At 43.4% G+C, this 16,467-nt stretch overlaps 1 protein-coding gene across 10 annotated transcripts in view; it reads left to right on the top strand.

Annotated features, from left to right (window-relative positions):
• Window positions 1-16,467, top strand: part of myo9aa (myosin IXAa) — a 341,249-nt gene that overhangs the window by 224,823 nt on the left and 99,959 nt on the right. For all 10 annotated transcript variants that reach the window (XM_072492693.1, XM_072492695.1, XM_072492687.1 and 7 more), the window contains exons 12-13: window positions 8,943-9,064; window positions 13,148-13,289. In XM_072492693.1, the coding sequence (XP_072348794.1) occupies window positions 8,943-9,064; window positions 13,148-13,289 (264 nt within the window). The remainder of the gene's footprint in view (window positions 1-8,942; window positions 9,065-13,147; window positions 13,290-16,467) is intronic.

The following is a 16,467-nucleotide window of genomic DNA, read 5'->3' as shown; positions in this document are numbered from 1 at the left end:
GAGTGTCATGCATTGGGGATGCATGAAAAATATAAAATAAAACATATTAGCTGATCTTGCATGTGTTGTGTAGCGGTCAAGCGGGGGCTGTGCTTTATCTTTCAGCTTTGATGCTGTTTAAGAAAAACGGCTCAAAGTAGCTGTGTGTGTAAACTTGGCTGCAGGAATATTCTCAAAGGAGTGGACATGAAAGATGGTAATTGCAGAACTGTCTTGCTGCACTGTCTGTGCACTTGCCCAGGATGTTTGTTTTGAGAAGTTTCAAACTGTTTAAAAGCTTTTATGCCATCTGTGACCCATACACTGATGGTGCTAAGCCAGTTATCAAGCTTGCCAGATTCTTAACCACATGTCTTGGGGGAATGTTGCAATGTTAATTCATGCGTGTTTCCATAAATGGTAAAGAGTTATCACTGGAATAGTGTATTTCCTTGCATGCTTAGTCTCTTCAGCTGCTTAATTTATGACATTAAATTTATTTCAGCAAAGTTACTATGTAATTTTGTACTGTACTTTTAGGAAAGAGATTATTTTGAATATTGACACATTTATTTTTTTGGGACAGAAGTTAAATATCTTTTGTCTGTGACCTATAAGTTTGCTTTTTTAAATACATTTTTGTGTCTCCAGAAATTCCAGGAAATGCTGACAGAGCGTGGAAATGTTACAAATGCCTTTCATATTAATAACCCTGTGAGACTGGAGACTGGTTTAGGAAAGAGTGCTTGCTGGAATACAAAAACATATTACATAGCTGTTGTTTTGTTGGCTGGAAATGGGCCAGTGTCACTTTGGCAAAGGGTTTGCAGCCCTTGAGGAATAAAACTGAATTTTAGGCGAGGTCATATATGGCCTCCTTGTGATGTCCTTTTTTATTGAGACTCGCACTTGTTAAATATAAACACTTTACAAAGTTGAGTACATTACAGTTGCCTCTGCCTGTAGTATTTAGGGGGAGAGGGATGCTGGTAACGATAATGCAAGCTCCAGTTCCAGTAATGTTCTTGATTTGCTTTATTAATTGCAGAATGCAAAGAAATACTGACACATTTATACAGTATCTTATATCCCAGGGATGACTTAGAACTACTTTTATCTGACATATCGCAAATTTTATTGTGTAGGTGAATGTAGCGGTCATTTTGTGCACTTTTAAGAAGCAACAAACAGTAATGAGATCCCTTCAACTGTTTTTGCTAATTATTGGTTGAAGGACAAGTATTTGGAGAACTCAATGCCAAAAATGCACGTTGTTTGCCTAAACCTGCGGAACATGCAGTTGGAATCCTCAGTTTAATGTCTTTGGCAGAATGGCATCGTCAGCATCGTGGGTCTCCTTCAGCACAATGCTGGACAGTCACGGAGACTATGTGCTAAAATAGTGATTTGAACCCCAAACCATCCAACTGAGGTGTCAGAGCGTTTGCAAAATGAGTCAATCCAATGATGTGTTGAGGAAGCAGGGAGACTGCAGAAGGACCTGGCCAGGCTAGGAGAGTGGGCAAAAAAGTGGCAGATGGAATACAATGTGGAAAGGTGTGAGGTTATGCACTTTGGTCAGAAGAATGGAGGCATAGGCTATTTTCTAAATGGGGAGATGCTTAGGAAATCAGAAGCACAAAGGGACTTGGGAGTCCTGGTTCAAGATTCTCTTAAGGTTAACTTGCAGGTTCAGTTCGCAGTTAGGAAGGCAAATGCAATGTTAGCATTCATGTCAAGACTAGAATACAAGAGCAGGGATATACTGCTGAGGCTGTGTAAGGCTCTGGTCAGCCCCCATTTGGAGTATTGTGAGCAGTTGTGGGCCCCATATCTAAGGAAGGAAGTGCTGGCCTTGGAAAGGATCCATAAGAGTACACGAGAATGATCCCTGGAATGAACAGCTTGTCGTATGAGAAGTGGGTCAGGACTCTGGGTCTGTACTCAATGGAGTTAGAAGGATGAGTGGGGGGGGGGTTCCCATTGAAACTTACAGAATACTGAGAGGCCTGGATAGCGTGAACATGGAGAGGATGTTTCCACTAGTAGGAGAAACTAGAACCTGAGGGCACAGCTTCAGACTGAAGGGACGATCCTTTAAAACCGAGATGAGGAGGAATTTCTTCAGCCATAGGGTGGTGAATCTGTGGAATGCCGCAGAAAGCTGTGTGGCCAAATCACTGAGTTTCTTTAAGATAAGAGATTGTTGGTTCTTGATTTGGGGTTATGGGGAGAAGGCAGGCAAATGGGGATGAGAAAAATATCAACCACGATTGAATGGCAGAGCAGACTCGATGGGCCGAGTGGCCTAATTCTGCTCCTGTCTTGTATTCTTATATTTCATAGAATTTACAGTGCAGAAGGAGGCCATTCGGCCCATCGAGTCTGCACCGGCTCTTGGAAAGAGCACCCTACCCAAGGTCAACACCTCCACCCTATAACCCCATAACCCCATATGCTAATCAACCCCGTCGACTGAAAAAAATGATTGAGTGGAGAACGGGTTCGGTACATTTCAATCGGTTTATGCTATTAGTATGCAGTAACAGCTGCCTAACTGGCTTCATTAGGGCATTCCTCACAAAAAGAAATGTTAATACGTCTCCCCCTTTCCACCATCCTTTAAGGATGTCCCTTTGAATGTTCCCTTTTGGTTTGCATGTCTGACCTCATGTCAGTACCACCCTGCTCCGAATGGCACCTTCTGTACCAGTGTGTTTGTTGTGAAAGAGAAACAAAGGAATGTGGGACTGTGCAGTATTCCCCCCCTTGTTTCGCAAGTTGTAATTCTCTGTCCTGCATGCTCTTTCTGCTCTCTAAATCTACACTGTTCAAAATTAAGGTTTGTTATTTGAAAGCGAAACACTGCAGATACTGGAAATCAGAAATAAAAACGGAACATGCCGGGAACACTCAGCAAGCCTGCCAGCTTCTGTGGAGAGAGAAACAGAGTTCATGTTTCAGGTCTGTAGGGTCACAGACTGAAATAACTAACTCTGCTTCTCTCCCCTGAAATGCTGCCAGGCATAGAAACATACATCGAAATATACATAGAAAATAGAAGCAGGAGGAGGCCATTTGTCCCTTCGAGCCTGCTCCGCCATTCATTATGATCATGGCTGATCATCCAAGTTCAATACCCTGAACCCGCTTCCCCACCCCCCATACCCATTTAGCCCCAAGAGCTATAACTAATTCTTTCTTGAAATTACACGTTTCGACCCCAATTCTAGCGAATTCCACAGATTCACCACACTCTGGGTGAAGACATTTCTCCTTACCTCCGTCCTAAAAGGTTTGCCCCTTATCCTCAAACTGTTCTGGACTCCCCTACCATCAAGAACATTCTTTATGAATCTACCTTGTCTAACCCTGTTAGAATTTTGAATATTTCTTAGAGATCTATCTGAATCTTCCTAGCATTTTCTGTTATTTGTCTGCTGTGTTGTCTACTCTAACACATCCTTCTGAACATACTCAATATAATAATAATCTTCATTGTCTCAAGTATGCTTACATTGCAATGAAGTTACTGTGAAAAGCCCCTAGTCGCCACACTCCGGCACCTGTTCAGGAGAATTCAGAACGTCTAAATTACTAACAGCATGCCTTTCGGGACTTGTTGGAGGAAACCGGAGCAGCCGGAGGAAACCCATGCAGACACGGGGAGAACGTGCAGACTCCGCACAGTGACCCAAGCCGGGAATTGAACCTGGGACCCTGGCGCTGTGAAGCCACAGTGCCAACCACTGTGCTACCATACTGCCCGTGGAAACTGTTCAAACTGTGGAAGTTAGCATGTGATTGCTTCCTAGACGGGTGGGCTGCTGGCAAAACGATGTGTCTTTAATGGTGACTGAAGGAGAACAGTGGCAAGCACAGTATTTGGGATTTAGAAGTTACTGAGATATATAGTTCAGTTAAGGTAAGTCAGACCATAAAAGGATCAGAACACACAGACTTGAAAAATATTACTTTGAAGTTGATTTGGGGTGTAAAATATTAATTGCAAAGATGGATGTTGAGGAGGTTTCATGGCAGAGCAGGCATGGAACAAAACTGGCTCCCAAAGCAAGATGCTGTTGACCATGAGTAGTCAAAGCAAAATTAAGAAATGAATCCCAGGTATCAAATATTACATTTTGTACAACTTATTCAGCTGTACAAAACTTTCTTTTCTTAAGTTACATAGAATATTGCTTGCTTCTTGTACATTCTACATTGCTCCTTTAGCACTAAGCAGATGCATCATAGTATATTGTTTTGTATTTAAAGACTGTCAAGCTTCACCGTGTCTATCTCCTTGTCGGTCTTTATTTAACTTAAGATGGCAGTTTACGGAGATTGCCTGATGGCAGAGGTTACCTGAATATGGAAAGCCAGAAAGGACATGCAGAACTGGTTGCATTTCAAACCCAAACATCCACTGTTTCATATTGAACAAAGATATACACATCCCTCTTTCCTAGCGAACAAGACACATTTGCATGCACGATCATGTGTAACTGTGTGTTAACCAAGTTACCAACGATAAATCTCGTGCATTGCACGTTCTCGTGCATTAACGACTTGTTTGTTCTACTAGTTATTCTCTGCACCGGCATTGTATATATAGTCTTTATATCGTGCAGGCCTCTTAATGGTATGTGTGTGGTTTGACATTAATTGTTTGTTGCCTCTTGTCCAGAGAGCGTTGTTCTGTAGCACTTATTGCCTTGTTAACTGTTGATCCATTGCAGTTGTTGGGGACACACGGACCTCTGGATTTGATGGTAGTTCTGTACTCAGTACAGCTGTTGAGATCCCTTCATACTGACCGACTGGTTGATGTGTTGGAAGAGCTTCGCTAGCTATGTGTAAATACCTGCTTGTACTAGTTGCACCGGTATATTTGGTCATTTACTTCCACTGCACAGGATCAAGGTGACAATTTCTCTTTTCCATATCCCAAGTTTCCGTGTGGGCTGATTGCTGTTGAGAGCAATGAAGGGTTTTACCCTGTCTGGCTCTCCAATGTTCAACTCTGGCAATGGGTTGACAATCTGAAATTTGGCTTTCTGCCATTTCAGCTTGGTTTTTTTCACTCATGCTGTTACTACTAGTTTCAATAGCTTTTTTGCTGTTGGAGGAGTGGTTTTGGGTGCGCCGTGACATTATGTTTTGGACTGGGCTACTTTCCATGCCTTCAGTCTGTGTTTCTCCATTCATGGATTGCCTTGTACATCTGTGTGAGATTTGCTCAGTTTCTCGATGACTCCTTTGCACAGGGACAAGTTAATCAATTCATGTTTTCGTGAAGAGGTCTACTTTGCAGCTTCATCCATAGTCTGTCTGGAATATCATGTACCATCGATGGCTCTCTGGCTTGTTTAGCTTGAAAATAGTAGGAGTTGGCTCTACTTGCCAAACATGGACAATGAAATTGAAGACCACTTTGGCCGGAATGGTGCCTGTACCAAGTTGAGTGAGTGGGCAAATGCAGATGCAGTATAATGTGGATAAATGTGAAGTTGTCCACTTCAGACGGAGAAATTGAACCGTAGAATTCCTACAGTGCAGAAGGAGGTCATTTGGCCCATCGAGTCTGCATCGACCCTCTGACAGAGCATCCTACCCAGGCTCACTCCCCCATAACCCCACCTAACCTACACATCTTTGGACATTAGGAGGAAATTTTAGAATGGCCCGTCCACCTAACCTTCAGGTCTTTGGACTGTGGGAGACACTGGGAGAGCATGCAAACCCCGCGCAGACCTGAGGCCGGAATTGAAACATTGTCCCTGGCGCTGTGAGGCAGCAGCGCTAACCACTGTGCCACCGTGCTGCTCCATGAATGGCAGAGTTTTATTTAAATGGTAATAGATAGAGAAATGTTGATGTACAAAGGGACCTGTGCATCCTAGTACAGGACCTAGTACATCCTTGAGGGTGATGACTCTATTTCCTTTGTATATGATGCCATTGCGGGCTATCACTTCATGTCGATGTGCTCAATCTACTCTTGTGACTTCCAGATCATGTCAAGCTGCTGTGTCACTTTGAATCTGGACGTTTTCACACTTTGTTGTCACATCCTCAACTTTCTTCATGAAGAGTGCTGCTTTCGACCGCATTCCTGCATTGTGCACCTGTGTGTCCTTTGATTGCATGTCATATCCAGACGATATCTCTGTAAAACAAAGTAACTTTCTGGCAGATGCTTCGGAGCAAATAATAGCGGTTTGAGAAAAATGCTTCGCAGTGGCTTATGGTTGGACTCCACGGTTTGCCTCTCCCAAGTAGATATTGGTGAAAATGCTTGCAGAAAAAACAATAACCATTTACTCTTTCACAATCTGAGAGCAGCGTTGTTCTATTTGTATTCGCGTCCTTGATGCAAATGAGAGTGGTTGTCCTTGCTGCACACCATTGCACCTCTTTGGCAGTCAGTTTGTGTAATGGTTCACACACTGACAACCAATTGGGCAAAAATTGATGCACCCGTGTCTATCTGACACTTCTTCACTTAATACTCTCCCCTGCGATCATCATTGTAACAATCACTAACCATTTGACTGAACTAACCTGTTGTATCAGGTATAGTTCCTCATCAGATTCTTCTGCTGATCTTGCTTCAGCGGCTATCTGTATAGACTTGTTTTGCTTTTTTCTAGCCAAGCACGTGTGTGAAATGATTCTGTTCCTTGTAGGTAAAACACCGCTTTTCCCACACTGGGCAACCCTTTTCCATTATAAGCTGTCCCCCGCAGTATTTGTATCCTGCCCTTTGTCCGTGATTGCTCTGCTCTTTTGCCCTGCAATATCTCAGCATAATGTATCCTGGGGCAGCACGGTAGCACAGTGGTTAGCACAATTGCTTCACAGCTCCAGGGTCCCAGGTTCGATTCCCGGCTTGGGTCACTGCCTGTGCGGAGTCTGCACGTTCTCCCCGTGTCTGCGTGGGTTTCCTCCGGGTGCTCCGGTTTCCTCCCACAGTCCAAAGATGTGCAGATAGGTGGATTGGCCATGATAAATTGCCCTTAGTGTCCAAAATTGCCCTTGGAGTTGGGTGGGGTTACTGGGTTAGGGGGAAAGGGTGGAGGTGTGGGCTTGGATAGGGTGCTCTTTCCAGGAGCCGGTGCAGACTCGATGGGCCGAATGGCCTACTTCTGCACTGTACATTCTGTGAAATTCTGTGAAATCCCCTGGTCTGCTCTGCCATACATATGCTCCAGCTGATGTTTTACAACATCCGCATTTTTACATACATTGTCACTTTCCTGGCATCAGTTTCTCAACTTTCAGTATATTGGCCCTCATCGAGGTGTCTTGAATGCCTGAGACTAATCTATCTTTAATCAGATCACCCTTCAGCTGTCCTAATTCACTGGATTCTGCAAGCTGTGTTACAGCAGTCACATACTGGGTTCTGTTTCACCTTGAGCTGTAGAGTCGAATACATAGTATTCATAAATAACATTCACTTGGGGTTCAAAAAGTTCGTTCAAGGTTTTCCAAATCTCTGCTGCCTGCTTTCTTTGTCGGTTAGATTTAGAATGATGCACACTTTGTAGCAATCCCTTCCCAGCAGTGTTAGAAGTATAGCTACTCTTATCGGTTCCGACTTGTTAATTAACTCTGTTGCTAGCTCATAGTTTTGCCATTGTAAGTGGAAAAGCTGACAATTCTGCCACATCTCGCTTTCCAGGTGGGAAAGCAAAGTTTACAGCAGCCATATTGCCCACTCAGTATTTTATATGCAGCCTTCAGTTTGTTGTCCTTTTTTTCCCCTTATCCTTTTGTTTTTAGCAGATTTTAGCATTTGTGTTCCTTTCTGAGCTGTCTCTTTGCAGTGTTTGCAGGAATTCAAGACACTTGTCAAACCTGACAACCATGTTTTGTGTTTAAAGACTGCAGAGCTTCTCCATGCCAGTCACCTTGTCGTCCTTTTTTTAAACTTAACCTCAGACGGTAGCTTACAGAGATTGCTTCATGGCAGAGGCCACCTGACTATGGAAAGCCAGAAAGGACATGTAGAACTGATTGCATTTCAAACCCAAACACACATTCCTCATACTTTTACTCACAGTTACTTCTTACATAAACTTGCCCATGTACAGGGAAGTTGGCCCTTCAAATAGCTGACTAACCTGAGCTTGAAGATGAGCAACATACTGAATGAACTAGAAAGGATTTCCAAAATCTTATTTGTGTTAGGAACATTGGAATATGTGAACATAGGACCATTGCATCATTCATTCCTTATTTTTGGACATCAGAATCCAAAGTATGGGATTCTGTGGCCTGTATTTCTTTACACTTAGCCTGACAACCTTAGCACCATTATGCTGACATATCCATCCTTTTGAATTACCTCTAACCTCTCTTTCCTTTTCAAGAGGAAACACATTTCTCACAAGTGGTCTCCTCTTGTTCCAGGTTCCTTTTCCACACAGCTTCTCTCGCATTCTGTCTCGCACTCTCTCTCACACTCTCGCATTCTCTCTCGCGTCCTCTCTCGCACCCTCCCTTGCATTCTCTCTCGTATTCTCTCTCGCACCCTCTCTCGCACCTTCTCTTGCACCCTCTCTCGCACACTCTCTCCCACACTCTCTCACACCCTCTCTCGCACCTTCTCTCGCACCCTCTCTCGTGTCCTCTCTCGCGCCTTCTCTCACGCCTGTCTCCACCGCCGCCTCGCCCTGCAACAAAAGGTTATTTTCTCTTCGTCTCTTTTGACTTCTCTTACGTTGACATTACCCTTTGGGGAGTGCCACAAGATTCACTATGGATTTATAAGATGGAATTTGAGGTATCAGTATGTGCCCACCCACCATCAGCAATACATGATGGAAAGGTCATGTGAAAAGAAAACATGTGAAGTGTAAATGTGTTCCACTTCTGCATTTTTGTGGACTATTAATTCCCTGGTAATTTTGGTTTATATTGCTGGCTTTGCACTTAATTAAATTTTTGTCCTACAGGAGGAGTACAGATCAGAAGGCATCAGTTGGCACAACATCGATTATATAGACAACAGTGGTTGCATTAACCTCATCAGCAAGAAACCCACAGGCTTACTGCATTTATTGGATGAAGAGTGCAAGTGAGTATGCGCAACAACCTGATTTAACATTGTATAGCCCATATAGTGAATTTACATTATGGTGCATTGGTATCAAATTCCTCTGTTCACAATATGATAAAGATGTTTGCTCTTTTAAATGCTTCTGCTAAAATAAGGAAGTGAATAATTTCATGGGAGAATATTACTTGTACATTATCCCTGACACTCATTTCTAGGCTTAATGTTTTAATTGGTGGATGTCCAATATATTGAAACAATTTCAAGTCCAATCTGATTTTTAAGAGTTCAGGTGACAGTAATCATAGTTTCTGGTGCTACTCAATCCTTCAATTAGATTACCCTTTACTTACTTCTGGTAAGCATAACTCTATCAAGGCATGGTATCTGACAGTGAACTGCCATGATTATGTGGAAGATAAGTAACAACATTAAACAATAGTGGATATCCGAAGGTTCAATAAATCTATTCAGACCAATCTAAGAGACGTTCCTTGGTGTTATTGGTAGTGGGACACCTTAATTCTGGAATTCTCTGGTGATTGTACCAATGGAGGCTGGATATGAACCAAAGTGTTAGTGGCCGGGTGTTTGGCAGTGAGTTTGAGACTTCCAAGTGGGCAATTCCATGATTGGAATGGAGGCTGAGTGGGGTTGCGCTGTGCAGAACGAGTGCATTAAATCCCTCCATATCATTTTTGGGACGATACTGACCTCCGTGCATTTCCTATCAGCCTATTGGGCTGTGAGATGTTGCCAAAACTGTAATCCGGCGCTGTTCACTCTCTTCACTCAGGCAAGAGAAAGCAAAAGAACACAACTAGGCAATGGGTTTATCCTAGAATCTACCTTTTAATCTGCGTTATCTACCCAAACTTGATGCCTCACACCGCCTGCACTCAGATTAATGTCCTCTATATTTCCCTAGTTAATGACAAACCTGTATGCATCAGGACTTCACCGTAGCATTTTATAATGCTTCTCGTGGGTGAGTCCAGAACTAGAGGGCATGTTTTCAAATTAGAGATCACTCTCATAAGACACGGATAAGGAAAGTTTTGTTGTGAGGGGTTTGCAACTTTGGAACTCTGCGATGGGTGTGGGGTCAGTGAATAATTCTACAGTAGAGGTTGATGGGTTCTTTTAGGCCATGGAATTAAAGGTTATTGGGGATGGATGCGAATGTGGAATTTGAAACACAAGTAGATCAGCCATGATCTTGTTGAAAAGAAGAGCAGGCTCAAGGGGCTGAATGGCCTACTTCTCTTGTTTTGCATGTTCGCTTGGGAGCAATTTTTGATGAAATAGGAGCAGCACAGGAGATGCACTTCATGCAATATTGAAGCAGATTGGTTTGAGGCTACTGCCAAGAAAAGAGAGCAGAATTTAGCAGTTATAAACACAAGGAACTGTTCTCCTGCAATCCAAATTGAAGCTGACCTGATATAAAAGCAACAAGATTAAAAGTCTGCAAGATTATGAGTGGCATGGATAGTGAGGATAGCCAGGTGCTCTTTCCTAGGTAGGAGAGTCAAGTACTAGGGGACATAGGTTTAAATGCATGGGGGAAAGTTTAGAACAGATGTGCAAGGCAAGTTTTTTTACACAGAGGGTGGTCAATATCTGTAACCTGAAGGGCCTGTTCCTGTGAATGAAAAATGAAATGAAAATCACTTATTGTCACAATTGGCTTCAAATGAAGTTACTGTGAAAAGCCCCTAGTCGCCACATTCCGGCGCCTTTTCGGGGAGGCTGGTACAGGAATTGAACCGCTCTGCTGGCCTGCCTTGGTCTGCTTTAAAAGCCAGTTATTTAGCCCTGTGCTAAACCAGCCTGGCTGTATTTGTTTTGTAACCAATAACTAAGCCTGTGTGGTTAGGCTGAAAATAAATAAGCTTTCCAGATATATGGGGACGATAGAGATGTTGGCGCTTTAAGACATCATCATTCTTCCAGTAACCATGTATCTGATCTCTTCTTGATATGTTATAAATAGCATCGTGCCCTGAATTTGCACCATCAGACTGCTACCTGCAGTGTTGACTTTGACAAAGGGACATCTTTTTGAATCATTTCCATGTTGCTTGTCATTGCAAAGTTCTAGACAAACTATTTTGGCTGTTCCTGATTCTATGCCGTTAACCCCGAATGTTTCTGGTTGCTATGATGGGGATTTTCAGAGACTGAGGGGCAAGGTGTTGCCTCCTTTGGTTTGTACATTGTTCGTACAGGGGTAACAGTGGAAGGCTTTAAAACTGTCTTACAATCACAGCTTATTATTCACATAGAATATCAAATATGGTCACCTGGTCAGTGCAGCCCAGTCTAAATAGTGTTAAATCATTGACCAGCTGCTGGACAACTCTCTCATTGTTGGCCCACCAGTTCAAATAGATGCTCAAATGGGGAAGTTTATAGTTGTGATCACTTGCACCTGCCAGGAGGTAGTGACCTACTGATCTGAGATTGCTGCAAAGTCTTGGACCATGCTGCTTCAGTTCTGAGACTTGATGATTGAGGCCACCTTGATCTAGCTGTCACCTAAATTGCCAGTGAACCATAACCCAAGGTTATCCAAGGTGTGCACATCACCAACAATCTGTCCTGGACCACCCACGTCGACGCTATGACCATGAAAACACAACAGCGCCTATACTTCCTCAGAAAACTAAGGAAATTCAGCATGTCCACATTGACTCTTACCAATTTTTACAGATGTACCATAGAAAGCATCCTATCTGGCTGCATCACAGCCTGGTATGGCAACTGCTCGGCCCAAGACTGTAAGAAACTACAGAGAGCCGTGAACACCACCCAGTCCATCACCCCAACCTGCCTCCCATCCATTGACTCTGTCTACACCTCCCGCTGCCTTGGCAGAGCGGGGAGCATAATCAAAGACCCCTCCCACCCGGCTTACTCACACTTCCAACTTCTTCCATCGGGCAGGAGATGCAAAAGTCTGAGAACACGCACGAACAGATTCAAAAACAGCTGCTCCCCGCTGTTACCAGACTCCAAAACGACCCTCTGATGGACTGAACTGATCTCTCCACACATCTTCTCTGTTGAGCAGTACTACACTCCGTATGTTCTCCCGTTGCCTGTGCCTATGTATTTACATTGTCTATTTATGTCCTATGGTTTTTTTTTTCATGTATGGAATGATCTGTAGGCGACTACGGAGAACAATACTTTTCACTGTACCTCGGTACACGGGACAATAAATCAAATCAAATCTAATCCAACGTTAGGACAACCAACACTTCTTGGACATCTGCCAGGCTTAACTTGACTGTCTTATGTAACAAGATCATTACCTGCAGCAATTGATTAAAAACATGGAAATGTTGGAATACTGAAAGAAAAGCAGTATTTATGAAGATGAATGTGGATTAAAGATGGGGTCTTTCATTCGAACTGCTCTGATTTACCTTCTATCTAACATTTTCTGTTCATACAACAAATTTGTTCATGCAACAAATCTGGAGCTTTAAAGGAAATGCCATCTCTACTGTGCCTTATCATGTCTCAGAAATGCTTGGAAGGACACACAAATTAATTGAGAGCAATAATACTGTTATGTGACAAACATGGCATCTGGTTTCTGCACCAAGATTTCCCACAAACAGCAGTTGGGTGATTAGCCAGTTACCGTGGTCCATTTCAAATAGTATGGTTGTTGTTTTTTTAAGCGTTCATATGAATCGCAGAAACAGGCAGATGGGGACCTTGATTTAATGTCATGGAAAAATGCCAAATCTGAGTGTCAGTTTAGATTATGTGCTGAAATCCTGGAGTAGGACTTCAGTTGATGACCGGATTGGCTGTGATTTCTACCATCTGAGCTGAACCGACAGATTTCCATTGAGCAAATCCTGTTGACCATTTTGAACCCCCTTCAGGTGAGGTCAACTAACTGAGCATGGGCCAAGGATCAGGCCTGTTCACACGGGTTCTGCCTACAGGATCAGGACGTGGTATATAAATTCTTCTTGTATGAAGGCTCTGAAGTGACCAAATTAACTAGATCCCAGATGTTTCAGTGCTGATAATAATCGCGGTGTCTGAGTTTTGTGTGTAATTATTTTTCTTTCAATTCAGTTTTCCACAGGCAACAAATCAGACGCTGCTGGACAAATTCAAGCGACAGTATGAAGGGAACAATTATATAGAGTTCCCAACGGTGATGGAGCAAGCCTTTATTATAAAGCACTATGCAGGGAAAGTCAAGTACCAAATGAAGGTCTGTGCTGTCTAATAAATTGGCATTCATTGATCGAGAGGAGTATTGAATAGATATAGAAGGGGGCATAGACCATCTACAAAATTGAATGGTTTAGCAAAAAATGTTCGTGTGCTGTGCAACTAACTTGTTCTTAGATTTAATCCCTAGTCTTTACTGAATTAGCGAATATCAGCTGGAAAGCCATGATGCACCCTTATTAGGGAAGGACAGACATAGGCAGCATTAAAGCTCATGATCATAATCCGGTAGCCCTTGCCTCTGGGTATTTTGAAGGCTACATGAAGACCCAATCGGACTCCATGTAATTCTTTCCATGGTGAAATAATTCCACTGTGATAAAGTAACGCTTTCCATTTAGCAATCTTCTGAAGTCAGGCAAGGATAATGGCTTTGGACCCAAACTAGAAGAGGGCACAAATTCACTTGAATTACAAAGGGGGGGCATCAATGATTATATTACAAGGGCTGGTTGCATCGATCGACTTAGCTTGCATTCTCTTGAGTATAGAAGATTAAAGAGTGATCAAATTGAGGTATTCAAGATGATTCGTGGTTTTAATAGGATAGATACGATGGGATTGTTACTTTATTGAAAGGAAAGAAACCTTTCTTCATCTGGGAACCTGGGTTAAAAGTTAAAACTAGGTTGATCAGGGTGATTTCAGGGCACTCACCATACACAGGCTTGTGGAGATTTCCTTCTCCCAAAACACTGCAGAGTCTGGGGATGGGTAATTAAAAGTTTAAGAAGTGTGATTGAAAGATTCTGTTTGCAAGGGTCTTGAAGGGTAAGGAACCAAGGCACACAAATTAAGTTGAGGTACAGATCAGCAATGATCAGATTATGTTTCAGAAAAGCTCGAGTTTGAGTGGCCTCCTCCTGTTCCTGTGTTCCCAGAAAGGGTAATGTAATGACATCCTGGACAAGTGTGCGGTCAATTCCAGCCCCATCGTCCTGGAGTCACAACACAAGTGAATTAAGCAATAATTCAGATAAACATACCTGAAATCTTTGGCCCTTGGCTGTCCAATAATTGCATCACCATGTTTTTAAATTGAAACACATTTACTGTTTATTTATAACGAGGGCAAGTATGAACTATGTAGTAAATACCGCTGCTTAATGACAAGCTAATACCTGACTCCCCCATTAACTGCCCCACCCTCTATCCACATACACACACAAAGAACAGAGAAATGTACAGCACAGGCACAGGCCCTCCAAGCCCGTGCCGACCATGCTGCCCGACTAAACTACAATCTTCTACACTTCCTGGGTCCGTATCCCTCTATTCCCATCCTATTCATGTATTTGTCAAGATGCCCCTTAAATGTCACTATCGTCCCTGCTTCCACTACCTCCTCCGGTAGCGAGTTCCAGGCATCCACTACCCTCTGCGTAAAAAAACTTGCCTCGTACATCTACTCTAAACCTTGCCCCTCTCACCTTAAACCTATGCCCCCTAGTAATTGACCCCTCTACCCTGGGGAAAAGCCTCTGACTATCCACTCTGTCTATGCCCCTCATAATTTTGTAGACCTCTATCAGGTCTCCCCTCAACCCCCTTCGTTCCAGTGAGAACAAACCGAGTTTATTCAACCGCTCCTCATAGCTAATGCCCTCCATACCAGGCAACATTCTGGTAAATCTCTTCTGCACCCTCTCTAAAGCCTCCACATCCTTCTGGTAGTGTGGCAACCAGAATTGAACACTATACTCCAAGTGTGGCCTAACTAAGGTTCTATACAGCTGCAACATGACTTGCCAATTCTTATACTCAATGCCCCGGCCAATGAAGGCAAGCATGCCGTATGCCTTCTTGACTACCTTCTCCACCTGTGTTGCCCCTTTCAATGACCTGTGGACCTGTACTCCTAGATCTCTTTGACTTTCAATACTCTTGAGGGTTCTACCATTCACTGTATATTCCCTACCTGCATTAGACCTTCCAAAATGCATTACCTCACATTTGTCCGGATTAAACTCCATCTGCCATCTCTCCGCTCAAGTCTCCAAACAATCTAAATCCTGTTGTATCCTCTGCCAGTCCTCATCGCTATCCGCAATTCCACCAACCTTTGTGTCGTCTGCAAACTTACTAATCAGACCAGTTACATTTTCCTCCAAATCATTTATATATACTACAAAGAGCAAAGGTCCCAGCATTGATCCCTGTGGAACACCACTGGTCACAGCCCTCCAATTAGAAAAGCATCCTTCCATTGCTACTCTCTGCCTTCTATGACCTAGCCAGTTCTGTATCCACCTTGCCAGCTCACCCCTGATCCCGTGTGACTTCACCTTTTGTACTAGTCTACCATGAGGGACCTTGTCAAAGGCCTTACTGAAGTCCATATAGACAACATCCACTGCCCTACCTGCATCAATCATCTTAGTGACCTCCTCGAAAAACTCTATCAAGTTAGTGAGACACGACCTCCCCTTCACAAAACCATGCTGCCTCTCACTAATACGTCCATTTGCTTCCAAATGGGAGTAGATCCTGTCTCGAAGAATTCTCTCCAGTAATTTCCCTACCACTGAAGTAGGGCTCACCGGCCTGTAGTTCCCTGGATTATCCTTGCTACCCTTCACACAAGACAGGCAAACACCGAGGGGTGGAAAGAGGTAAAAATAATTAGGATTAAGGTCAAAAGATAGAAGTCCTTGCTTCAGATGATCAGTTATTTGGTGCACTCTCTTCTCATTAAGAGTGTGGATTAATGTATTTGCTTTAAAGCCGGTAATGTTCTTCCTTGCAGTTAGCAATATCTTACTCAGCTTTTTCGGGAGAGGCCCCGGGCTTCACATCAGCCTGTTCTACGGCGAGAGTGATCCGATTCTGGATTCTGCTTGCATCAGACTTTTCTGCTGGGAGAGTTTCTTCTCTCTCTCTCTCTCTCTCTCTCTCTCTCTCTCTCTCTCTCTCTCTCTCTCCTCCTCTCCCCCCCCCCCCCCCCCCCCCCCCCCCCCCACACACACACACACACACAGTGCCCACTGGTTATTTCCAGAGAAAACAGAGTGGGGAAGAAGAGAGGCTTTCTCTCTTTGCTGCCAAAACAAAACTGAAAGCTCTTTGGGGCTGTGAACCATTTTAATGGGAACAGATCCAATCACCACCTGTTATCGGGCAGAGCACCTTCTAGGTTTGGCCATCAGCCAAATCGGTCA

This window comes from Scyliorhinus torazame, chromosome 30, assembly GCF_047496885.1.
Source record: "Scyliorhinus torazame isolate Kashiwa2021f chromosome 30, sScyTor2.1, whole genome shotgun sequence".
Classification (NCBI taxonomy): Eukaryota; Metazoa; Chordata; class Chondrichthyes; order Carcharhiniformes; family Scyliorhinidae; genus Scyliorhinus; species Scyliorhinus torazame.
This window is presented reverse-complemented; position numbering and strand designations above follow the sequence as displayed.